This window comes from Topomyia yanbarensis, chromosome 1 (genome assembly GCF_030247195.1).
Source record: "Topomyia yanbarensis strain Yona2022 chromosome 1, ASM3024719v1, whole genome shotgun sequence".
NCBI lineage: Eukaryota > Metazoa > Arthropoda > Insecta > Diptera > Culicidae > Topomyia > Topomyia yanbarensis.
The window spans coordinates 215,099,345-215,126,529 of NC_080670.1; the positions used below are offsets into that span (position 1 = coordinate 215,099,345).

Sequence of the window (27,185 nt, forward strand, 5' to 3'; positions counted from 1 at the left end):
TTCCGATGAGTCACCAGTAGCTGGGGCACTTTTTCCGTCCGTCGCTATTGCCAACTGCTTTCCTTCGGTGGACTGGCTGCTTGCTAGTGCTTGAACGAATACGAATGATGAGAAAAACCGACCGACAGATATTTATATAATCGCGCTAATATGCACTACTATCGCTTTCTCGCTCGTTCTCGTGCCGTGCATGAGCCTTTCCTTTCCGTCCGGCTTCTAATGGCCTAACCAAAGGAATATGCCGTCTTTCCCCCACCAAGTGCTCTCGTCAAGCAACCCAATGCGAATAACCATACGAACAAACATGTAATGGACCTATATATAAACTTTTCATTATTTTATTGTTCGGTTGGTCTACCATAACGACGGCTCTGTGCGGGATGGGCTGAAAATTTTCACTTTTCCGAGTCGTTTTCGAAAGATTTTTCAAAACACATTTTTTTTGTTATTAGTACATGTTATACATACTTCAAATTTTAATACAGCATAGAGGAACATATTTGCAACAAATTGGTCTAAAAATCAAATCATTCTGTTAAGTATGATAAAAGTTATTAACGTTCAAAATCTGACGCGGCGCCGCAGCCGATATTTTGAAACGGGACCCCTATATTGAAACCTTAAATGTATTCTACATTAAAAACGCCGCCTGGAAGAAGCGGAGTGCGAGGAAATGGAACTGCTGTACCGTTCTCAAGATACACGGAAGTTCTACCAGAAGCTCAACGCATCCCGCAAAGGCTTCGTGCCGCAAGCCGAAATATGTAGGGATAAGGACGGGAGCCTGCTGACGGACAACCGTGAGGTGATCGAAAGGTGGAAGCAGCACTTCGACGAGCACCTGAATGATGACCAAGGCAACGAAGGATTTGACTACGTCAGTGCAGTTGAGGACGGGAATGAACCAACTCCCACGTTGAGGGAAGTTAAGGATGCCATCCAACAGCTCAAGAACAACAAAGCAGCTGGCAAAGATGGTATCGCAACAGAACTCATCAAGTTGGACCCGGAAAAGTTGGCCACTTGTCTGCACCGGTTAGTAGTCAGGATCTGGGAAACCGAACAGCTACCGGAGGAGTGGAAAGAAGAGGTGATTTTCCCCATTCACAAGAAAGGCGACCATTTGGAGTGTGAGAACTTCCGAGCGATCACCATTTTGAATGCCGCCCACAAAGTGCTATCCCAGATCATCTTCCGTCGTCTATCGCCTAAAGTAAATGAGTCCGTGGGAAGTTCTCAAGTCGGCTTCATCGATGGCCGGTCGACAACGGACCAGATCTTCACCGTACGGCAAATCCTCCAGAAACGCCGTGAATACCAGGTCATCATCTGTCCAACGACTTCAAGGCGGCATACGACAGTATCGACCACGTAGAGCTATGGAAAATCATGGACGAAAACAGCTTTCCCTTGAAACTGACTCGACTGATCAAAGCCACGTTGGACGGTGTACAAAACAGCGTAAGGATTTCGGGTGAACTTTCCAGCCCATTCGAATCTCGACGGGGACTGAGACAAGGTGATGGACGCTCGTGTCTACTATTCAACATCGCTCTGGAAGGTGTGATGCGACGAGCCGGGCTCAACAGCCGGGGCGCGATCTTCACGAAGTCCGGCCAATTTGTATTCTTCGCGGACGACATGGACACTATCGCCCGAGCATTTAGAACGGTCTGAAACGCGAAACAGCGAAGGTCGGACTGGTGGTAAATGCGTCCAAAACAAAGTATATGCTGGTAGGCGGAACCTAAAACGACATGATCCGGCTAGGAAACAGCGATTTTGTCTACCTAGTATCCTTATTAACGGCTGACAATAACGTGAGCCGTGAAATCCGAAGACGCATGATCAGTGGAAGTCGGACCTACTATGGACTCCAGAAGAAACTGCGGTCAAGAAAGATTCACCCCCGCACCAAATGCACCATGTACAAAACGCTTATAAGACCGGTGGTTCTCTACGGGCACGAGACTTGGACCATGCTCGAGGAGGACCTGCAAGCGCTAGGAGTTTTCAAGCGGGAGCGGGTGCTAAGGACGATCTTCGGCAGTGTGCAGGAGAACGGTGTGTGGCGGCGAAGGATGAACCACGAGCTCGCTGCACTCTATGGCAAGCCCAGTATCCAAAAGGTGGCCAAAGCTGGAAGGATACGGTGGGCAGGGCATGTTACAAGAATGCCGGACAACAATCATGCAGTGATGGTGTTCGCTAATGATCCGGTTGGTACAAGAAGGCGAGGAGCGCAGAGAGCACGATGGGCGGACCAGGTGGAACGTGATTTGGCGAGTGTTGGGCGTAACCGACGATGGAGAGCTGCAGCTACAAATCGAGTATTGTGGAGGCAAATTGTTGATTCAGTGTTATCAGGAAAATGATATTGAACTAAATAAATGAATGAATGGTGGAGCGATTTCTTGGACGTTTCGCAAACAGTCTAGCGTCTCACTTTCAACAGCCGAATTTGTGGCTCTTTTGAAGGCCATACCGGACGGCTTATGGCTTAAACGATCACTGGTCAACTTGGGAAAAAGTGTGACAACAGTTCAAATGGATGAAAATAAAGGAATTCACAAATTCAGCAATCACGACCACATTGATATGAAGTAAAATATTCTTAAATCTTAAAAAAAATAAGATTTCCTTCAAGGTCTTAAAATATTCATAAATTCCAGAGAACCTCTCTGACGTTTACAGAACTACCCTGATATTGGTAGAACATTCCGGAAGCTCGTACACTCAAAAAAAAGTAAACGTTATGCCTATTGATTTTACACATAGATTTTTGCAATTAACGGAGGCATATAGACACTATTTGCTGGCACATAAACCTAATGTGTGTATTTACAAGAAATATTAATCTTACATTCACATTTCATAACTATTGGGCACATAAAACCCCATTCTATAACAATATGCACATATAACTTATGTGTGTTCATACATAGTTTATACAGTTGACACATAGAAGATATGTGTGCACGAGATAACAATAGCATTTCTTCTTCATATGAATTTTAAGCGGTTTGAAGCAAATAGAATTAACGTTTGGATTTTTTTCAGTGTAGATATTCTGCATGCAAGATTTCCATGAATTCTACGCGACTTCCTAAAACTTCCTGCCCCAAAGTCCATGGTAATACTCGAAAGTTTGAGATCAATATATGAGCCAAAAAAAGTTATTCTACATTGCTAAGGTTGTGTGTCTTACCTTACATCCCAATTTTGTTTAATTGATAAAATTTATTTCTGCGTAAAAAATACAAAGTTTCTTTTCCCCTCAATAAAATTATCACATAATCGTAGATCTGACAACAAACTTTCGGTCACAACAGCTTCACAGTAACACATGCATTTCATAAGCATAAACAATTGGCAATCTGTTGGAAGCTGAAATATAAAATGGAGTGTCAGCCAAGCGATTTTGCTAAAAAAATACGGTGTACAGAATCTTTTCAAAACTGGACACAAAATCGTCAACAAGTTATCTGCAGTCTCTGACCACTAAGCTTCAGTCGCCAGTACAGGACGACGCAGTTAGTTGCATGCAGTTTCTATGGAAACGTTCACACACAACATGACGGCACGCAATGATTTGTTGTACGTAACGTGCAAATGCATTCAATGTATGCTGAGGGAACAATGACTGTACGTTTTTATATACTGACCCGTTGACGAACGTATCGTGTGAATCGCACGTTTAACTTACCATGTCGCTCTAACAGAAAAGTGATTTTGTACAAAGCTTACGCACGACCAATCCATTCGCACACAACAACAAACTATTATGAATAATAATTATAAATGATTGCTGTTCAAACATCCCCGCCTACTACCACTACTCAGTCGGTTCAATTGAAGGTCCAGCGACTGACAAGAAGCTGATAAATCTTGGAATTTGAACTGCCGACATTTATTACCAATGCCTACTGCGATAGAGAAAATTCCATCAGACTTTCAAATGCAATTGCCTTCGTTTTCTTCGAACGCTAATTACGTGCTGTCGGCGAACTGTCCTACAGCCTGAATTAGGCCCGTGCTGAGCTGTTGACGTGTTGACCGGCAAAGTACTACCAATGAGCTGTTCGTTGTTTAACCCCCTTATCTTAAATCGATTTGTACTTGGTCCGCGGGAAGTCACGTTGTTCCCGCTGAAACGCTCATCAACTCTATCTCACTCTCGTTAGCTCTGGGTAGCGATTAGATTCGAGGACGGGGTGTGTGAACATACTTAAAGGCTGAGCTGCTAGTCGAAGTGGAGCCACCAGTTCGGTTCTCGGTACAATTCAATTTTTTGTAAACGGCCAATAAGCATACTGTCAAATTTCACTTTGAGAGAATATTCTGGACAAACCGTAGCTCGCCAAGAGTGGACGTTGGCATTTTATAAAAGAGAAAAGTTTTCTCTTTCGTTTACTGCTGTCCTTATAATCGGCGATTGATGGTTTGGCCAGAATTTCCTCTCAAAGTAAATTTTGACAGTATGCTTATTGGCCCTTTTCAAAAAACACGCGTAAATTTTTCAATTATAATTGTAGCGGGAAGTCATTAGGTGACCAACACATTCGAATTGTGTCAGCAAGTTAGCTGTACAACGCGACACACATACATGTTCCCTTTGTTCAGGTCATGATGATCTTGGCATTCGATTCGTCAGGCGGTTGACTACGCGAAGTGGCGGCCTTATCAGCTCCATTTCCACTGTACGGTAAACAACATTTAAATCATTGTTCGGCACACGTTCCACACACGGGGAAAGAAAGAAAGAAAGACGTAGCAGGCGTGGTGCAGAGTCCACGGGGAACTGGTGTCATTGGACGGGTGTGTGGGGCGTGCTGATAAAAGTGTTTCTGACAGAAAATCAAACGGTGATGTTGTTCGAGTTTCACACTTTGTATACCATATAAAGAAATGAATGCGTCGACGTGGTTTCAAGTACAAACACTTTTTTACCTTGATTGGTTGGGCAGTCAGGTTGTGGCGTATGACACTGTCACCTGTGGTTGCGTAACATACAGCGAATTGACGCGGGTAGATAAGTGACGTTTATCCCCAGGAAAATTATTCGTATTATACGATACGATCCAGTAATCTTGGAACATAGTTACTTGTCCAGCGATCACTTCACGATCAGAATTCAAAATCGAAGACAAATTTTTATTATTTAAAACCTCGCAAGTCCTAGAATTTTTGAAATCTAAAATTCAGTTCGCGAAGCTAGCTAGGGAAGAGTTCAAGTATTATCCCGTTGTTTCCAAGAAGCAGATAGTCAACTAATCCAATTAAAAAAATAGCCTTTCTTTATATGAGAAAGGCAAAAAGAAATCCAAAACTATGAATTCCAAAACTCAATGAATCAAGAAGTAAGAAAAATTTACAGAATAAGGATTTGGATTATATGAAAACTTAGCACGTTTTCAGGTAAAAACTGCTTTATCTGAAAGAAGGCTTGAGAAAAGGATAAGGTTTTGTAAAATTTTGGAACAGAAGTTGGAAGTTTTTGGTTAAGAAATGAATCTCAAATACAAATGGATCAATGTTTGTTTTATCCGCTAACAGAAAAAAAAATCAAAATAGGAACAACCGGATCTAAAGCTGTCAGAATGCTTTTCCATTTTCCCATAAAAGTAAAGTCAGTTTCAGTCAGTTCAAAACAAGTCTAAATGTTTCTAGTGGGCCATGAAATGACTGTCAAACTTCTTCTGTCTTCTTATGTTTTAAATTGTTGTTCTTTGTTTCAGGCATCAACACGAAAAGTGACGAAACATTTTGTACCGCAGTCGCTGTCGGAGAGGGACCAACTCATCAATACCCTAAACAAAAACAAAAAAACTGACCTCTCGATGTAGGAACTAATGCAGCTCCAACAGGCTAGATTTTATCTAGCATCTAACGAATTAGACAATATAAATTATTGAGAAAAACGAAAATCTACTTACTCCCCATCGCTGATCCCGACGCGATTCTCCTCCTCCAGCATCGCGTCCAGCTCATCGGTCAGATTGGCCAGCATGTTGCCGATGTCGTTCAGTACGTTTGTTCCGACTACACCGATCTGGGCGGCGGCGGCAACCTGCGTCGGTGAAACGTTCGTCGATGCCGATCCGGACATGGCCATTGAGCAATTGGCCTGTTGCTGCTGCTGCTGTTGAGATCCCGGCTGCTGTGATTCCGACTGCGGCGGTGATAGCTGCTGTATGCAACCGGCTAGGGTCGTCGTGATCGAACCAGTCGACGACGAGGACGATGTTGAGGACGAAGAATGGGACAGCATGTGCAGGGGGTGGTGCTCTGCACGGTTCATCGAGCGCTGCTTGATCGTGCCGGCGTTTTCGTTAGCGAACGGAATCTGATCGATTGATTCCAGGCTGGAGTTGCTTTTGTTGTCGTGCTGGGTTTTGTGGATTTCGACTGTTGTTTGATGCGTTTGGCCGGCATAATTAGAGTAGAATTGTTGCTGTTGTTGTTGTTGCTGCTGCTGCTGTTGTTGTTGTTGCTGTTGAAGTATAATTTGATTGTGATAGATCGGCTGAGGCTGTTGGCTAGCGGGCGTGGGATTGTATTTAAGCGGATGATGATTGAAGGAAGAATAGTTTGAGAAGTGCATGGCATCTAGTGCGGCAGTGGCCATTTCGACATTTTCGATGTGACCAATCATCGGATTTGGATAGGGTGGGGCAGGACCACCATCCAGGGCGGGTGCCAGTTTAAGATTATTTGCTACAATTTTTGCTATTGGTCGTTGTCGTTGAGTAGTGCTGGGAGGGTTCTGGCACAATGTTAACCGAACACCGTAGTTGTTCCGCTGATGCTGCCTAGGAAGTGTTCCACCACCTTGGAAGTATTGCTGATGGGTTACAGTCCCGTGATGTTCGCTACTCATCAACGAGGATATTTCATTCGTCGGTGTGATGTCGCTATCGTCATACGAGCTGCGACGATAGATTGCTTGGTTGCCATCAAAGTGGACGTGAGGATAGGAAATCGGTTGCTGTTGCTGCTGCTGTTGTTGTAAATGCTGCTGACAGTAGTACTGTTCATTTCCGGCTGACGTTTGCCTCATGAATGTTGAGTAAGTCAGCTGTTTCGGTTCCAGCGATTCATCGAACGGTGCTCTCATCGGCTGACAGTGTAATGCTGCCGTGGTCGGTTGCAGCATCGGAATAGCCGCTGGACCAACATATGGAACACCAAGCTTTCCACTGATGATATCTTTCACGCGCTTAATCGCCAGCAAAATCTTTTTCTGATGACCTAGCTTCACTATTCCTATATCCTCTAAATCTTCCCACGTCAGTTGGGTTACATCGTTAACGGTTTCGTAACATTGGGCCAACAGTGGCTGGACGTACTCTTCCAGTCGGAGCAACCGTAGCCATTCTTCGATTGACCCCGGAACATAGTTAGGCAAAGCATCAGGTAATTTTAGCGCATCAATGTGTCGCTTCAGTCTTTCTCGATGGGTCGGCTGTTTGATGCCGATCGCTGTTAAATCCTCTGGCGTCATTCTCGCTATGGTCGGTAAATCGTAACCGGCCTCCAAGAACAAATAAGTATACTCATGAAAGTGGATCTCCATCAGCCATTCCGAGATGATGTCGTGATCGCTGCGATTCGAGTGATTGCTCAACCGATTGCCGCTTCCAATCGAGCATGAACTGACGGAACAGCGGGGAGATGATAGTGTCCCATATCCACCAGCGCTGCGATTGGAAGATGTTGAAGCTCCTGTCAGATAGGAAGAAGCTCGTCCCGAGTCTAAACTGGCCGTTGAATGACGCGAACCGGAACCAGCCGATCCGGACAAACTGATCGGGCTGTCTCGACCAGGCGATTGGGTGAGATCAATTCCTTGATCATCGGCAAAATCCGTATGATCGTAGCGTATCATCAGCGAAGAAGGTGTCTCCTGCTGGGTGCTGAACCCGTTATCGTCGACCGCACTGCCGGTTGTTGCGTAAGCTACCGCCTGTGTACTCCCTCCTCCACCAATCGCTGTTGTTCTTCCGTACACGTCCGGGACAGCCGGTGGCATCACCTTCTTCGCTTGAGGTGCTATTTTCGATTGTCGTGACATTCCTCCCGTGTTGACACTTAGCTTTCGCATTGTAGCAGAAACATGCGGCAGGAACTAAGGCACAAATAAAAGGGTAAAACCAAATGAAAACTAAGAAAATAATTGCCTCGCTGGCTGCTCATCCACATCGAAAGTTTCCGATAATCCGATGGAAGAAAAACTATCGAGCAAAGGAAAAGAACACTCGGATTCAGGTTGTTCACTTTTTTCCTCACACTTCACTCACTAAGACAACCACCAAAGCTACAAATCCACTTTACGATAACTCCACAAAACGGTGTGTCACTCTCAGCTCGATTATCTTACATCCAATAGCATTTTTTTTCTTATTCCCTCGTTTCTTATTAGTTTTCTCGTATGTTTTATCTTTCGAAGCACTTTCTTGTCGTGTTTTAATAGCAAGAAACACACTCACACAGCACGAACGGCCAGAAAAACAACACACAACTGGAAAGCAGCTAGCTGTGCGCTTTCGATCGACGTTGACACCGTGGGTTATGTAAATATTTTGATTCGTTCGTCACTTTTCTGACCAGCCGGACCTGTCAAAGGGTTTATTCGGGCCAAAGCTCACCCTAGCATGTCCGTCTGCCGCTGCTATCCCGCCGGAACTAGCCTTTTTACAGCTTTTTCCCGAGCAGATGGTGAACGTAGGTGTTATGGCTTCATTTTGTTCCGCCTGCGTCCCCTCCGGTTCACTCCCCGGATCTTCTAATGCTGTCCGGTGTGCGTGTATACGTGCATTTGGGCTCTGTGTCAATATAGCTATAGCCCACACGGCTCTGTACGTTTGCTGCTTGATCAGTCACCACCGTGTACGTATCAATTTTCTTTCTTGACTGCCTTGCGATCTAATAGGTTGCAATCGTTCTCAGAAAAAAATGACACCGTCCTCGAATGTAAATTGAATCTCGTACCCCGATCGGGGAACGCAATTGTGCTCAATTAATCGAACTTGGAAGACACTGCTGCCACTTCTGTCACTTTTGCACACTTCTTCTGCTCCATTTCACGACATTGGGAAAATTTCTCTCTCACTCCGATCGACTTTTGCCTCGACTGGTGATGCCGCTGCAACTTACTAGTACTCCGTAATGCTTGTGTCGCCGTCTTCGCCTACTTTGTGTCGTGGTTGTACTACCCGTAGTTTCTTTTTTTCCCTGCTGACGACCGTGCCTTGCGAGAGAATGCTTCTCTGCGGGCAGCTTGCTGCAGCGCGAAAGAGAAGGATAACCACAGAAAAAATGGAGTTTCACGTCTGGCGATAGAGCGCCTACTGATTTTTTTCCTTTGCCTTCTTTGCAGTCTGTTTCGTGATGGTTTCCTCCTGTACCTTTTCTTCTTCTTCTTCTTCTATTGGTGCCTGCCACAGCAACTTTGCCACTGTTCGACCGTTTTACTTCTGTCGACTGCACTTTTGACCTCAAAATGGGGCGATTTCTGCGTCACAGTACCGCGACTAAATGATAGCCACAAACAGGCTTATGGTTTGCACTATCACGAACCCCTCTACCGACTGTTGAAGAAATATTTTTCACTGCACTGCTCTTTTCCTACTGGAACAACAGACGGCACAACATTCGAATAATAAAGCACAAAATTGGAAGGAAAATCAGACAGTGGTCACTTCCATCCAGCCAAGAGTAATCGGTCCGAAAATACGACTTTTCTTTTTACACTACTGCTCTCTCGCTCTTTCTAGCTCGACTCTCCGATGGATACTACGGCTTACTATACCCATCAGCAAACCTCAGACCAACCGTACAGACTGGAACCGCAGATTGTGGCTTGATCTCGCCACTTTTCTCTCTGTCTCTCCAGCTCTCTCTCCCTCCTGAAAATGCTGTCGTCGAAGAGCGGCACGTTGATCGGAGTGCGAGTGACAAAGTGACAGATACTGCTGGCGACCTTGCGCAGTACCTGCGTTCGATGCAAATGCCACAGTAGAAGCTGCGATGACAGACGTCGATGCGATGGTGCTGTTGTTGATCGATTCTGGTTTCGGTAACGCGCTGGCCTCTGCCGGGAATAGTTGAAAGTGGGGTCAAGCTGAGACGCGAATCTCGACATTTGCAGCTGATTGGTATTTCGTCTCTGTAATGGAATATTAGCTTACAAAGATAAATTTTCGCGCTATTGGTAATTTTCAAAGATTTCAAATTAGTAACAGATTTTGATCAAATAGATTTTTTTAAGAAGACTTTCTGAGGATTTCATTATTTAAAAAAAGGTGAGGTAAATTGGGACAATAAAAGGTCAGAGTACAGCTGTACTGTGAAGTCTCAAAAAGGACTTTCGGATCATTTCAAGATAAATACCCTCCCGAAGCATAGTTGTAAATCATTTATTGATTAGTGTTGGTTGTTTTTTTTTGTAATTCTGTTGCGATTCGATTGGTTGTTAGCTTAGTAGTTAAACTATTAAAAAAAAAAATTTCTTACAAAACGCAGTTTCCAGAGCGAATGAGTTCTCGAATTCCGGTTTGGTGGTTGACTTTTTTCGCGCAAACAAAAAAAAACCGTTAGCCTAATTCACTAATCATTCCCTAAAATCACGTAGCATTTGTGTCCAATCTGTTTCTTTTAACTTTTTTACTGAGCTTTGCGCGCGCTGGCGTTCCGCCCCTAGTAGAGTTCAGTAGCTGTGTATCTGCGAGATATACATATAGAGTCAAATATCTTACCGTGTTCGATTTGTAGCGGTTGTCCCTTTCTTTTTCCTTATCACGAATCTTTACAAATACATAGTCAGATTTTATTCCGTCACCATTGCCACGGCACAATCAGCGGACACCTCGCAACCATCCTCCTTGGATCCGTTTTGTTCCATCGCCGTTGCAGTGGCAGCCGCCCTAATTTTTACCACCGTCGTAGGATGCTGTTCCAGCTTCAGCACTTTTTCGATATCGCCGAGATCCAGCCCGGCATCGACGGTTCGCAGCTGGCGAACGATTGCGGATAAACCGAAGGATAGTGCGACCAGCAACCGATCGCGGGATGCGTCTGGCAGTTTTACGATCAGCTTGACCAGCGATCTGACCAGCGCGGCACGTTGTTCGGCTGGACCGGGTTGACCCGGTGCAGCAGCTTCCGCGATCAGAAGGGGTGGTAAAAGATGTTTCTGAGGGTGCGGCAATTTGATTAAAAGAAAATTTTGATTATTTGTATTCTTAGGTACTTACCTGCACTACGTGCAGATAGTTGGAGAGGCAGTTCTTGAGGCACTCGTAGTGACGTTCCTGTTCCGTCAGAAGCACTAGAATGATGAGAACTGCGTCGCTGATATGTGGCAACAGAAGCGGGTCCCGGGCCAGTTTGTCTGCTTCGGCGTTTGTGCATTGAACCAGGGTCTGTAAAGGAAAAAGCAAATTGTTAGAAATTCGCAAATTTTGGAAAGTAATTGAAAATCTCGGTTTTTGCAGTAACTAGTATTAGAATTGGGGTTAATTTAGATACATCCATATCGAGCGATGCATTACTACCACAATATATTTCGCTCGTTTTCTCAGTTTCATAAAAACACAAGTGGAGCAGTTATCATAGACAGTAAAACGGGACACCCCCTTAAAAACCCAGGCCGTACCGTGGGAATTCAAGTATCCTCGATGTCGGGAGGAGTTCTGCAATATCCGTTGCCGATTACAAACCTAGGCCCAACCAGACTGTAATGTCACATGCGATTTTTGGTGTTCCTGAAAGCGTGGAAAACTCCTTGTTTCATCTCAAATTTCCAAAACCAATAGCTGTTTATTCTCAAGAGAGAAGCCTTTACAGGATCATCTGCCTATGGTTTTAGCAGCAGTACGTCCTGAGCCAAACGAGCATATTGATTTGTCGTGGTGAGGGACGAAGTTTTTTTACTGTTTCTGCCGAGGTACCAAGAGCGTCGTGTAAGGGAACGCTTCAAATCCCTCGGGCACTGTTTATGCGCGGGCATGGTATTGATTCATGTGAATTCTCCTTACAATAGCCACACCTAGCCTTGCTGCTTCGAAGGCCTATTTGCTTGTAGTTAGTACAATGCGCGATGCTCGATATAAAGAGTTGAACAGATAAACGATATTTGTGGAAGAAGACATAGCTAAACGAAAAGTAGTCCCTACAAAGGTCAACCGATACGAGTTTGAAGGGACACATAATTTTGTCCCGTTCAGTGCGATTGACATTAAAATCTTTAATCACTGGAGCATGGGGTCCTTTCAACAGTCAACCCCGTATTTCAGTCGATACACTAATGACAAAATCGAATCAGTGACAACACCATCGATCTCAACTTTGTGAGCGGGTATGTATGTGCGGTAGTTCTTCATAAAAGGTTATTCGCCGGTTACGTTATTTGCTTGCCTTAGACAGAATATCACAATTCAGAATGTCACAGCTGAAAATGTTTGCGTTTGTTCTTTAGAAATCTTTGGAGTATTTAACCTATGATATTCTTAACCCGTGGTGGAAAAATCTTATTCATCCCGATTTCACCTGTACGTATCTATACTAATCGTGCATAGTGGAATTTAAATGTGATAGTCATATTTGGCGCGAAACTTATGTAGAATGTTGTTACAGTACTGCTGATTGATTTTTATGAAGATCGAACACACGGTGTGGAAAAAAACTGCTTTTTTCGGTTTTCGATTTTTGCCCATTCTCTGTTCAACCTTAAATCGCCGGCCTTCGGAGATTTGTATGCCTGTGAAGCAGAGAATCGCAGAGTTGTATCGGTGTGCGCGTGTGAAGTGACTTGTACGAGTGTCGTGACGAAGCCTACCGACTAAAGCTTAGCTAACTGGCAGTGAGCAACCTCCCCCTCACAATCTTCCTTCTCAACACGCACAGAGCAAAAGCACGAAAAATCGCACGGCTATAGGCATGAATGAAGCAAGCAAACAATTTACCTGTCGCTTGTTCTTTATTCAGTGCACAAATACGTTGCCTGTACCTACCGTGTGAAATAGTGAAAATAGCGAAATAGTGCTGAGCAGACTTCCCATGAACATCGACAAGTTTGTACATGTGTACAAAATTTCGTGCACACGTTCAACTTCAAACATTCTTCATCTCGATGTGCAGATTCGCCTCGAACATCGAACCCAAGCGAACGATGTACAAACTCTACTAGTTCAAACATCCCGGGTGCGTACACGAGAACGATTCGCACAAGGCAAAAAGAGTCAACGCTAGTGATGATGGGAGTGAGAAAGAGAAAACTGGTGCCACAAACCTGTCTGTACGCACACCGTGTACGTAAATGGGGTTCATTTGTGCAAGTGAACATATGCACGTGTTTTGGTACGAAATAGCGTGTTCGAGTTCGCACACAAAATGTGGGTTTAATATGAGCACAGAACAAGAGCGAATATTGTATACGATGTGTATTTGGGAAGACTGAGTATCGACACACAGCAAAGCAAACCCCATTGCGGACTGTACAGTAAACGTCCCGTAAGACCAGCTATTCGGAGGCGGAACAATTATTAAAATTGCACGCAGTGCTCAAACTGCCCGACAACTGCTTCATATTTCACATGATGTGCTAATTATGTTCAAGGACATTACCCAAGCGGAGTCATTCGTTTCGCGAAACAATATGCAGCAGACCGCTGACTGCGGCAACGTTAATATTAGCACCCTCGTATATATTGATAATGATTCTACAGAAGCTCGATTACATGACTTATCCTCGTGCACACCTGACATCGTGATTAAAAACAAAAATACTTATTAAGATGCAGAGAAGTGAACTTCTTTCCGAGTGTTTCAAATGTTTTTCGTGTGGTGATAATGCGTCCGACGAAACCAGTTCCTTCATACGTGACCATTATATGCAGATCAACCGAAAATGAGACTTTTTATCAGAGTACGCTGGTCTCGTATCCAGGGCAGATTCCTATGTGCCAATTCTGTAATGAGACACTACACCACCGAAAACCTTGCGCAGAAGCAGCTAGAGAAATTCCACCTACTACAATGACAAAGAGCACGCGATCATCTTATGCTAAACCACAAACGGCTGCATACCCAATATCCACGGATCTGACAGGTACAAATGAAGACTTTTTTTCATTAGGTCCAATCTGCAAATGAGAGCCCTCTTTTTTCGCTTTCTCTTTCGTTTATTACTGCAAAACCATAAGACTTTTTAAACATTTATCAGTATGTTTCGAAAGACCATGGTTTTTACTGGCTTATTATGCAAACAGTTCAGGGGGAATCAGAAAAGTGACCAAGTCATTCGCGGAAGAGAAAGTAAACAAAGAGAGGCTCTCTTTTGTAGATTGTAGGGGACAGAATCACAATAGCAAGCGATAAACGCAAGAAACGAACAAGTATTATCGACCGTGAACATCAAGAAAGCAATACGGATGATGAAATGGACGTGAACAATAGCGCGAGAGGAGAAACCCTCCCACGATTGGGGCGGAGAACCCCTTCCTTAGTTGATCTCTTCCCAATTACATGAATTCCGAGGACGTAATAGCCCAGCAGGCGCTATTACTGCGTGCCATCAACAAGCCAGGAAACGAGAAACGCCTCCCAGCTAATTTCTTATTCATTATGACATTGGTATAGGCAGTGCTAGGAATCAACCCAAAAAACCTGGTTTTCGCAACGAAGGAGGCAAAGGAACCAGATGTGTGCTTAGAACCCGATCTAAGAAAGCCTTTGTCACTTCCTAAGCCGAACCAGCTTATAGGCGGCCAAAATGCGGACATTATCGCCCATCCAACCATTAACATAGCACATAGAGTTATCTACGACCCTGACACAAAAGACATCGAATAAGCTGAACTACAGGAAGAGCTCAAGGCTCAGGGGTCACGAATGTTTGACCTATAGCAAAAATGCTTGATGGTAAACCGATCAATACTACTGGTTATCCTGTCCTCTGGGTTCAATCTTCCGTAAAACGTGTTCATCGGCCTGCTGTGTACTAGCATATCCGCCCGTACTATCCATTGCCGATGATGTGCTGTCCATTCGGACACAGCAGCCATTTCTTCCCCAAATCCGCCGTCTGCTTGAACTGCAGCCAACAACACGAGACATCTAAGGAAAATCCTTACAGCAACCATAGACTCTGCATCAACTGTGGAAAAATACACTCGACCCGCAGCATAGTAGTGATGAGCCTTAAATTTGTCGAGGCGGAACAGATAACCAAGATCAGAATCGACAAAAACTTGACCTTCTCAGAGGCAACAGCTCTAGTAACTAAATGGCAGCTAGGCCCCAGCTACGTCAGCATTGCCAAAGGAAACACCAAGGATGACGAATGGGACAGACTAATAACTCATCTACAAAAGGAAAGAATAGCCCAAGAGAAAAATAAAGATCGGCCAAATAATCATCTGAGAGAGCACAGAACAGCAGCGGCCATGGCAGAAATAACCAAACTGCGTAATACCATCACCGAGCTCCATCAAAAACTTCTTTGTCCACTTCTAAGAGAACGCTCCCTCCGACGAAACTGCCCCTACACGAACAAAACCCAAGAAAGAGAAGTTCATCGAATTAGCTCCCGTTACCATAGCCCCGTTGACCTGTCCAACCAACCGGAGCTTAAGAGATCCAGCCGCCAGAAAGAAAGACACTAGGAAAACTGGCATGGAACAAATCAAGAAGCCCCAATTTCAAAGCTACCGCCGACATAACACTGCTTTCCCCGGTCATAGACTACCATATCCTGGTCTCGCTCCAGCTCAACTGCACACTCAACACGCTATGCAAAGAACTACTGGGTACCTTCGATGCACCACCGGTCAAAGAACTGGCGGCGAGGACCCGGGATTTACCCAGGCAAGTACCTCCAGACAAAATGCAACGTACAACAACCGAAACACAGAACAACCGTTGTTTTGGGTAAGAGTAAATAACCATCCTAGTACCGAAGAATCGACCCTCAAGCGACCGGGCCACAGACACAATAAACGTCGGTTCCGTAATCTAAGCCCTATCGCCGACTACCTTTAGCACCCAGTTTGGTTCCGCTACAGGAGCAGAGACACGAGTGCTGAAAGACGTAACAACTACACCGCATCTGCAGAATCCGTGCACTGGGAAGCTGAATGGAACCCAAAACTCGCGAAGTACCAGAGATACTCGATGAGTCCCCGACGGTTACCGGTGTGATGAATCTGGGGGCTTTCCCGGGTAATTTCCACTAATCCTGTAACCCGATCGGAACCGACTGTCGTACTTTACCTTTCCTCAGAGTCCCACGGTACAAACATCAAATCTCAAAATCTACGATGAAACCATCAGATCCAAAAATGTTCACAACAACACCTGCTCACAGTGCAGCTTTCCCGTGTCACTCTCGACATCCGATGGCTCCAAAACGGTACAGAAACACCAGCAACAGGCCAAAGACCCTCTGAACGCACACTAGGCGGCTTCCACATGACGCATCCAAATGGTATCCAGCAGTAGTCTGACCAGGAATAGCTCCAGCCCCAGTCCAACCTCGCTACCCGACAGAACAAACTGCACACTGGCCATCTAATGGAACACCAAAGGACTTGAGAGCAAACCTAGGAGACCTCATCATTGCCCGCTCTGCCTTGCCACCCTAGAAATACGGATCCATCACCTTGATTCAATCATCACTACACTTGGAAGTCAGGTAAAAGGTCGAACCTCTACTCGACGATCGACCTAGGAGACAGAGCTGACCTATCGTCTGATTCGGTGAAATTTAACAACAAGAAAAATCAAGCTTCCCATAATTTGCCCAGTAAAGCGTCTATTTACATCCCTCAGGAAGTCATTGACGTCGGAAATAAATTGCGGAATCTTCAAACAACTGCAGACTCCCTTCCTATTAATGGGTGACTTTGACAGATTAAACCACATGCTCCAGCTCCAGGAAACAGCGATCATTTACCTAGTTGGCTCCTATTATCGAGTGGATTGACCCACCTACGAAAATAACCTTTCGAAACCTGGCCAGGGAGGCGATCAAAAAAGTAAAGGAGTCCAGCTGGACTTCCTTTCTGGATGGGATCAGCCCCGATTCGGCGTCTGTGGATCTGTAGAGAAGAGTCAATGCCTTAAGCGGCAAAACGGCTTCGCATTATCGGTCAACGGTATCACTACAGTTGCCCTCTGAAAATGCTAATACAATCGGTCAACATTTTACCCTTCTTTCCGGGACTATCTTCCACAAAAAGAAGAGGATCTTAGAAGCCAACCCTACAAAATTCGTACCAGATGCTAGCCATGATTACAACAAACCTTTCTCTGGAGTGGAACTAGCCACTGCGCTGAGTACTGCAAAAGGCAATTCTGCCGGACTCAACAACGTTGACTATGTCCTGTTACAGCATTTACCCCCGGTTGGTAAGCGAGCACTCCTAGGCGGATTCAACAGGATACGGGAAGGCGGATCCTTTCCGGACAACGTGAAAACCGCTGTCACGATTTCCATTCCGAGAAATACGAGAGGAACCAGGAGCTCGAATGATTTCCGACCTATCAGTTTTATCCCCTGTCAGTGCTATGAAATTTCAAAATCAGTTACCTATTTCTGCTTGCATTTACCGAAACCGACATTCAGATTCAACGCCTCCCTCATTCATTCACTTTCCAACTGACTGAAATTTCATGCAGAATCGAATGCTTGAGTGCAGAGGAAATAAAAATTCATTCACCAACCAAAGCATTCATTTGTTATTATGTCGACAGTTTGAAGGCAGAAGTTAGCATCTTCTACATTTTCGAGCATAAGTGAACTGCGTAATCTACATTTGGTGCACTTTTGATCAATAGTCCCTCTCAGAGCTAGCATAGAAATAAAATTCACTTTGCTTCTGAAACCGAACATGTTCGTACCTGAAAGCGCTGCGTCGGGAGAACGAATGACGATGGAAACGAACCAAAAATTTCATTCATCGCTGCGGGCATGAATTGAATTTTGTTTTCTTTCAAGTTCATGCAGCGATGTCAATTTTTTTAAGCTCTGTCACCTGTATTGAGAAAACTACGGAAAGAATGCTAAACGGACGCCTGAGAGGGTCTTCTGAACCATTGATAGTTCGCGTTCCGTAAGGGATTTGGCACAGGCTTTCGCCTATGCTGCCTCCGTAAAATAATAAGTGATGCCATAGCCAACGACTTGCATGCAGACATCGTCATCCTAGATCTCGCCAAGTCCTACAACACGATATGACGTGAGGGAGTTCTTCACCAGCTGCACGAATGGGGTGTTCGCGGAAACCTTAGCTGTTTTATCAAGCAGTACCTCAGTGACCGAAATTTAAGGGTGGGCATTGGAAGAAAGCAATCGCTTCAGGAACCTAACGGGGTTCTGCAAGGGTCAGACTTAGTAGTCACATTATTCTTGGTCAGCATGAACTTCCTTTTCGTCACGCTCGCGAAAGGTATATACGTGTTTGTCTACGCCGACGATATAATACTTACAGCTATCGGATAAACGATTATTCGCTCAAGACTGAAGTTACAGGCAGCCGTTAATGCTGACGGCCGGTGGGCCAACACAGTCGGTTTCCGTATCTCAGCCCCAGAATGCGATATTGTGCACTGTTGCAATACCCATCATGTAGCCACCGGCAGGCCAGTCAAACTTGATGGAACCACGATTCCATACCAGAAGGAGTCTAAAATCCTTGGTGTGACAGTCGACCGGAAGATGACTTTTCTTCCGCACTTCCGACAGATGAAAAAGGACTGCGAAAGTAGAAAAGCTCGCGTCACCCAAAGTGGAATAAGCGAACCGCATTCAACATCAACCAGGTCCTCATCCATAGTCGCCTGTTCTACGGCCTCGAAATAACCAGTCGCAATTGGGAGGACTTAGTAGATATCATTTCACTAGTGAATCACGCAGCAGACTGGCTTCGAATCTACTGCCCAGAACCCCCGACGAAGCCGCCTGCGTTGAGACTAGCGTACTTCCCTACCGGTGGACACTGGCGGAAGCCGTCCTGAAACGAGCTGAGGGCTTCTCAGAAAACAGAAATTTAAGATGAATGTCACCTGCTACAGACAACCATAGACATCCATGCCATATTTACCAGAACAATTCCTTTCTACAATCGCAAAGGCTGCATCGGGTCCGCAACCGCAACCGTAGCCTAAACTTAAACAGAATTCTGGTTGTATCCGCCACAACAGGCGAACCTCCTAGTATTGTCCCAAATTTCTCCAAATGGTTGACGGCAAACACCCTAATCATCTGTATATTTACACTGACGGCTCGAAACTTAGCGAGAGCGTGGAGACGGGTGTAAACAGAATTGGAGTGCCTAGCCCGCTGCCCACTCTCGGTTTGCTCTGTTTTCTCCACCATCGCTATTACTATCAAGAAACCTGAAGATCGGAAATTTTCTCCGATTCCCTCTCGTTCATCAAAGCACTGGAGCAATTCTGCGATCCGTTGACCACCATATGCTGGGTTCTCAGGCACGGTAGAATCCGCGGTAGCGACGAAACTACACTCAGGCTCCTCAGAAGATAAAAATAGATCTCGGAAAGTGGACAGATCGCAAAAACTGGAGGGAACAAAGATCAATTTCGCACCTTCGGATAGGACACACGAAGATCACCCACACCATCAACCGCATTGACCCTCCAATCTGCCCGGTTTGCAATACAAGACTCACTCCCAAACTCACTAGCTCAAAGACCTGCGACGCTAGCGAACGACTCAGCACAGGAAGAAACACTACTCGCTTTCTTGAAGGATGCCTATATTTTTGAGGTCATCTAAGGCAGACCTCAAATAACCTTCATTCAGCGGGCCGCATCACCCAAAATGGGCACTGGGAAGGCTCTCTCGCGGCCCTTTCGACTACAATCTACCACCATCCATCAGCGGACCCTCTGCCACCCCCGGACTGGGATATCCTTCCGCGGCCGTCCCAAGGCGACTGACCCTTAATGGTTAAAGCCCTAATAAATATAACCTTGAATCCTAAGCAAAGAAACATTACGCCGGACATATTGACCAAGATTATGCCACAGAATGGTACTAACCTTAGATAGGAACAGACGAACGTGTATTTTCGGTGTATTCTCGTCGATGTCTCCCTGATACAGGAACTTTGCGAACTCCTGAACCGTTTTCCCGGCCGACAAATCCACGAACGACCGCTGGAAGTAGTACTTTGTGATCGGGGCAAACCGCTGCGTTTCCGCTTTGTACCGTTGCTTAGCTAAATAAAAATAGATAGAAGCTCATTAAATAAGAACCCTGTATTCCATTCACCATGCAACCTACATTCCTCCTTCATTGCTCGCAACATCCGCACCGGTCCGAGCATGATCTTCAACATCTTCTCCAACAGCACCACACGATCCACTCCCTGAGGATGTTCCGGTTGCAGCTTGGTCACATCGAAACGCAGCTGTTCGGAAAGTTCGGCCATCTTCAGCACCACCTGCTTCAGTGTGTCCAGCTTAAACCCGTTGAGATTCTTGTCCACGACCAGCTGCGTAATGCCGAGAATCTCCAGCAGGGCTCTAAAGTTAGACTTTTGGAAAGCTTCGTCGGCTCCCTGCAGCAAGTAGCCCTGTAGGAAATTGTTGCGCTCGAAAAGATCCCGTTCGTACAGTTTCAGAACGAATACGGACAGCGAGTTGGATTTGGTCACCTCGAACTCGTTCGACAGTAGGGAACGAACCTGTGCGCTCAAATACGGCACCGAGAGGGGTCTTGTGCTAGCGATGACTCTGGTGATGGCATAAATGTAGTTGGCATTGTTAAAGCTCGATTCATACAGCGAGCGAGTAAGGCGACTGTAGAACAACGAAGGACACTGGAAGATAAGACGCATCGGAACAAGCGATTCTTCATCGCCCAGTTGCATACTGTTGGAGTTAAATTTGTTCGTGTACTCCACGATCTGCTCAACTAAATCCGGTGTCTGATAGCGATCATACTCCAGTCCGTACGTAGCCATCATGTGTTTGATCAAAGTCGTTGCTTCCTCCATCAACAAATTATCGACTCCCTTCAGGATCAACTCTTTCAGTCTAATTGCCTCCTCCGAAAGACCATCCTCTTCCATTTCATCCTCATCCGTCGGTCGATTATCGTACTCTACCATCTTTCGGACATTATCGCCGGAAATGAGTTCCAAATTTTGTTCGATCAAGTTCAAACATTCGTTGTTGCCAAAAACCTGTGAACCACGTCGGATGAACTCGCTGAAAAACAGCCTCCGTTCAAAAACATCCTTGGTATTTTCAACTCTGTCCATTAGATCCCTCATCGACAGTTCCATAGCTTTCTCAGCTTGCGACTTTGGTCGCAACGATATCGAAGGCAGCTGCTTCAACACATTATGCTGGAACAACTTGTTCTCCTTCAACGTTTCCATCAATTTGTAAGCCGACTCTCCAATAATTTGCTGCAAAGTCAGTTGCTCAGCTCCATCGGCCACCACGTCGATCTCAACCCAATACATGAAACTGTCGATCGTGACTTCCATCACACAGGTCTGCAACGTATTCAACAGGCAGTTATTAATCTTCACCAGATGAGAATCCGTACCGGGTGAATACGCCTCCGGAATCTCCTTCCGAGTGACATGCTTTTCACCCATAATCTGATAAATGCTCATTTCATCTTCTACCTCGAACAAGCGCTGATTCAGATACAAATCGAAACAGTACAGTACTATCGCGAATATATGCTTCAGTGCAAACCCGTAGTACCGATGCATTCTCATTCGGGACCATCGCTCAAATTTGCTCATATCTGGGGTATTGAAAAACCGCAACAAATCCATCAGGAAATCGAACAACTTCGACAGAATCCGTTGCTGCTCGACGAATCGATTCCGATCGATCCGCTTCCAGTCGCAATCCGTCCGGCAGATGCTGTAGTAAATAGCTTTCACCATCGCCTCAACTCGTTCCAGGATTTCAAACGGCTTGGCAAACTTCATACTGGTCACCGCTTGCTCGATAAATTGCATCATGAACCACTGCGGGCTGTAGGAGAGCATCTCGTAGAAATATTTATCCAAACTGGCACCCCAAATGCAATTAACCAGCAGACACTTGGTCAGCTGTGGAACCGTATTCAGCACGTGACAAATTTTGGTATCCTTCATCAGATCAAACTTGAAACTAGCATCCGTATTCAAAATCATAAACAGTGTTATTTTACGCAACTGATTGTCACACTCGCGAATCGGTTTGTTGTCCTCGTTCAGGTACCGACGGATGCGCAGATACTTGACCAACCGGGCGACGATCTCAATGATGTACGGTTCATTCCCTATAAAATAAAATGTTTAGGTACCTAGTTGAATTGGAAGTCACTCCCAAACTCACCTCCATGGAACACGATCCGATCGAAGGTCCGCACAAACTGATTGGTATGGTTGAAAATTGTTTGCAGTTTGGCAAAGTCCTCGCAAAACTCCATCTTGTCCTCGTTTTCGGTGCACTGTTTAATCTCACGCAGCAGATCGGACAACTCTCTCATTATTGTTTGAAACCGCCCGCGATTCCTAGTTTTTTTTTTGTTAATCAGCGTACATGCGGGGGCGGAACGCTACCACAGGCTTCCCGGCTGTTTTGTTTTATTTATGTCTTACCTTTCCTGCTCTGTGTCTGTGTGTACTTCCCGTGATTCGTACACGCCTTTTGTTTACAACGCGGATCGGAAAAATTTTCCGCTTGGAAATTGAACCCACTCCAGCGGAACGGCAAATGGCTTCCGGCGTTGGAGTTCTCACCGGAAAAACGAAACACAACTATCACTGTCACGTTTGCGAGTATGACGGTGGGGAAAATCGATCGAGAAAAACGTCTAAACGTGAAGTTTAATCGAGAGCGCGTACTTTTGCGCCTACCGAAAATGCTTTTCTTTTGTCTCGCTTGATGTTAGGGCTGTCGTCGCATCAGCGAAGAGGCAAAATTTTGACGTTTCCTTTTCACTATACACGCTAAAGTGTGCGATGTGCGATTTCGGGTGCAGTCGTCAAGTGAAAAGGGCGTCGTGGGTCAAAAAATTGACGAAAGCTCATCGAAATTGCACGCTTATTCAAAATTACATAATATTTGAATTTCGTGTATTGCACAGTCCCCACCAAATCGAATTGCACAGCATGAAAGTGTGATGAATCAAAAGTGTGATCAAAAGTGCAACTCCTTCGACCTGACAAATTATTGACATAGAAAAGTGTCAAAAACAAACTTCTTACTTTTAGTAGCTGGAAGGTTAGCATGGCTGCCAGTATCCCGGTTTTTACAATAAATTAGATGGAAAAAGTTAATTTTTCGTCGATTTCATATCATTTCATTTGGCAATTGTGAAAAAAGTGTGATAGCGAAGTGCATCAAAAATCCAACTTTCAAAGCAATAAGCAATATTTAATTACAAAAACCTGTTTTAATCCACCTATAGGTGCAATTGTGCCTTTCTCATTTCGCCAAACTATGATTTAATAACTGGTTCGTACAATATAACATTATGGAAATGTCTTTCATTCTTATTACACTTTGTAAGTATATATAAGAGCACCTTTTTGCATTCATCAAGGTATCGGTTTGAATCGGAGTTTTCTATGTGATCGCACTCCACAACCCGTAACTCCGGAGCTGGAAGTCGGATGGAGATGGAATTTAATATCAGTTTCCGGGGACGCAACACCTTTCATTTGAGACTAAGTTGATCAAATCGTTCTAGCCATTTTCGAAAAACCAATATAACCGTTATTCTGAATTTGAATGCTTCCGGATCCGTCGATGGTGGCCAGTGTGGCCAAAGAGACTTTGAATGACTGTTGGTGACCTAGATCTACAAATTCAACAGTTGTGTTTATATTTTGGAAAAAAATCACCTCACCAATTCATCGCAGAATTCGTTAGAATCGGGATTTGCTGCGTGATCGTACGTATTACCCTGTAATTCAGGAACCAGAACTCGGATCCACACAAAATTCAACAGCAGCTGATGGACCTTTCATTTAAAATCAAGTTTGTCAAAATCGGTTCAGAAAATTCCGAGAAACCGATGTGGACAAATCAACAAATTTTGTTTTGTAACCATACTCTTCAACTCGTAATCCGGAACAAGATGTCGGTTGAAAATGAAATTTAATAGCAACCTATGGGAATATTATACCTTTCATTTGAATCTTAGTTTGTAAAAATCGGTTCAGCCATCTCCAAGAAACCGATGTGGACATTTTGTTAACAAATCCGCACATACACACATACATACATACATACATACATACATACATACATACATACATACATACATACATACATACATACATACATACATACATACATACATACATACATACATACATACATACATACATACATACATACATACATACATACATACATACATACATACATACATACATACATACATACATACATACACATATACATACACACATACATACACACAGATATTTTGCGATCTCGGCGAACTGAGTCGAATGTTATATGAGACTCGGCCCTCCGGGCCTCGGTTAGAAAATCGGTTTTTGAAGCAATTGCATAACCTTTCTATATGAGAAAGGCAAAAGAATAATATTTAATTAGCTTAATAAGCATGAGTTCAATGTTATCTTCATGTGATTATAATTTGGAAAGGTTGGTGGAATGGGTTTGAACGTGTAGGGAATGGGGGGTTAGTAGAGTGGGAATGGAGGATGCGTCAGAAATCCTTCATCTTATTTCGGTATACGGGATGGATGAAGGAAATGCGGGCGTGAAGGTGGTCCAAGAGGAGGGGAGTGATGAAGGAGGGACGTGTAAGGGCAAGGCGGGGGGGGGGGAGGGCGGCGACGTAATACTCAACTGCATATTTTGCCTACCATTTGAGACTTGGTTTGAGAAAATCGGTTCAGTCATCACCGATGAACCGATGTGACTTTAATTGTGGAATATGCCCGGAATTCCGGACTTCCGGAATCGTCGATAGTGGACAATATATTCAAAGAATGTTTGATTGGCAATCAGTGATCTATATGTGCGATTAGAAGTTATTTGGTGACCATTTCAATAGTTTTTAGCCTCTGAGGTATTACGATTGTACCGATTTATATGGGAAATTCCAGTGTATCCTTACTAACACCCCTGTAACTCCGGAAGCAAGAGTCAGAACCAAATGAAATTCAGCAGCAGTCAATGGCATTACTGTATCTTTCATTTGAAATCAAGTTTGTAAAAATCGGTAGAGAATTCGTTGGGAAATGGGTGTGATATTAGCTTAGGAACTTGGCGGGTTCCCCGGGGGCGTCATGAACCGTCATAGGTGGCCAATGTGGTCAAAGCTACTTTGATTGATCATTAGTGATCCAGACCCGCAAACTAGAGTAATGTTACATCAATTTTAATATGTTTTACATCATTTGAACATCATGGTGGTACCAGTTTATATGGGAATTTGCTGTGTGACCGCACTCTTCAACCCGTAACTCCGGAACCGGAAGTCGGATCAACTAAAAATTCAATAGCAGCTTATGGGAGCGTTATACCTTTCAGATGAAACTAAGTTTGCGAAAATCGGTTCAGCCATCTCTGAGAAAATTGTGTGAGTTTAAATGACACACACACACATACACACACACATACACACACACATACATACACACACACAGACATTTGCCGATCTCGACGAACTGAATCGAATGGTGTATGACACTCGGTCCTCCGGGCCTCGGTTAAAAAGTCGATTTTTACAGTGATTGCATAGCCTTTCTTTATATGAGAAAGGCAAAACGTGCGATCTAGCAAAACAGGTGTTAGGAAAACTAATTCAACTTATTAGTAAGTTCTCTTACTTTTGAGTTAAAATTTGACCTCAAACACAAGTGTACTGGGATGTCGACCATTCACAAAGCTACCATGTTTCTTCGATTTTTGATGCGATTTAAACCAATTTGATTTCAATGTCTTGTGCCTAAAACCAAATTCTGGTCTCTAAAATTGTTTTCTAAGCTATGCAAATCAAATTCAAAATTTCTAGTTTTATGGTTAGAAGTGCAGTTAACTCAATTAATATTTGAAAGTGCATATCTACCTCTAGCTAAGGTCTAGTAGTTTAATTTTGGAATTATTTATAATATTCGCGAATCACATAAAACATTATTCTAATCGTTAAGTGATTTGAACCCAACGGCTAGTTGATGCACAGGAATTCAAAAGCTAGGAATATGGTTTTACTTTCTTCTAACTTGATGCAAGCCAGTCTGCGATGGGTGAACAGTGTGCTGTTTTTGGTCCTTTTCACAAAGTTTCTTCAGACGTACTTCTAGGATCTTGTTACATCCTGACATACATGAAATAACCAGTTTTGAAATTTAGTATTTCAGAAACCATACTTTTCAGATTTACTTACCACTTGAAGAACCTTTTGCACAATGTAATTACAGGTCTATTTACAGGACATTGTCCTGTCAAGTATCATCTGAAAAATGGCAAAATGACATTAATTGATTCTGTAACTACGAGCGAGAGCTCGGAACATATTATCTGCCATTGTGCAGTATTGTTTCTTCGACAGAAGCGATACTTCGGAAGACATCTTATGACTCTTCGCGAGGTATGGCAAATTTGTCCCAAACGGAGCACATTAATAATGTACAACCCGGTTGGGACGACACATGTAGACAAACAACTCGCTTCTAACTACATTGGTTTCGGGCAATTTGTAATATGTAGAGCAAACAGGTGGAGCCACAAAAGATAACCTCAATATTGGTAGCCGTGGCAGTTTTCCCTGTCAACAAAACCTTTCACACTTCGTGGGTTGATCTACAACGTCCACCATCCCCAATCCCCACTCTGTTTGTGCTCCTTCCTTATCCGTTCGACAGCAACACAAAGTGCTTCTTCCACCTGACGACCACTCCTGTATGTTAGTTTTTACAAAACCCAAAAGTTCTATTTGAACGAAATTTTATGGAAATTAAATAGACAAATGCATATTTTTTGACATTACTGTCAGCAACATTCTTCTAGGTCTCAAGAGAAAATGTATCTTTATAGATTCTAACATTTTTTGCCTTTCTCAATAGAAAGGTATTGCAATTGCTCTGAAAACCGACTTTTTAACGGAGACCCGGAGGGCCGAGTGACATGTACCATTCGATTCAGCTCGACGAGTTCGGCAAATG

At 44.2% G+C, this 27,185-nt stretch overlaps 2 protein-coding genes across 3 annotated transcripts in view; both read right to left on the minus strand.

The window, feature by feature from the left end:
* LOC131692335 (uncharacterized) overlaps positions 1 to 9,820 on the minus strand; it is a 32,501-nt gene extending 22,681 nt beyond the window's left edge. Inside the window, exon 1 of the mRNA XM_058979320.1 lies at positions 5,937 to 9,820. Coding sequence (XP_058835303.1) covers positions 5,937 to 8,104 — 2,168 coding nt within the window. The 5' untranslated portion in view covers positions 8,105 to 9,820. The remainder of the gene's footprint in view (positions 1 to 5,936) is intronic.
* A 584-nt stretch (positions 9,821 to 10,404) lies between these two features.
* LOC131692344 (uncharacterized) lies at positions 10,405 to 22,971 on the minus strand. 2 transcript variants are annotated; one of them, XR_009305964.1, is made up of 6 exons: positions 22,372 to 22,971; positions 20,309 to 22,315; positions 20,065 to 20,243; positions 11,256 to 11,423; positions 10,758 to 11,194; positions 10,405 to 10,698 (listed from the first exon to the last, which is right to left on the minus strand). XR_009305964.1 is itself a non-coding variant. In XM_058979333.1 (5 exons), exons 1-5 carry the CDS (start codon positions 22,523 to 22,525, stop codon positions 10,829 to 10,831), a joined length of 2,874 nt encoding a protein of 957 aa, XP_058835316.1. In that variant the 5' UTR covers positions 22,526 to 22,971; the 3' UTR covers positions 10,405 to 10,828. The 2 variants fall into 2 exon arrangements, 1 of the variants encoding a protein (XP_058835316.1); XM_058979333.1 differs by having other exon boundaries at positions 10,405 to 11,194.
* Positions 22,972 to 27,185: the final 4,214 nt, after the last annotated feature.

Bases quoted from the DNA above. Each gene is read 5' to 3' on its own strand.
- LOC131692344 (XM_058979333.1), bottom strand. From the start codon at position 22,525: ATGAGAGAGTTGTCCGATCTGCTGCGTGAGATTAAACAGTGCACCGAA. The intron at 20,244-20,308 runs GTAGGTTGCATG...ATTTTTATTTAG, and splicing joins GCGAGCAATGAAGGAGGAAT to CTAAGCAACGGTACAAAGCG. The intron at 11,424-20,064 runs GTTAGTACCATT...TTTCCTTTACAG, and splicing joins TTCGTCTGTTCCTATCTAAG to ACCCTGGTTCAATGCACAAA.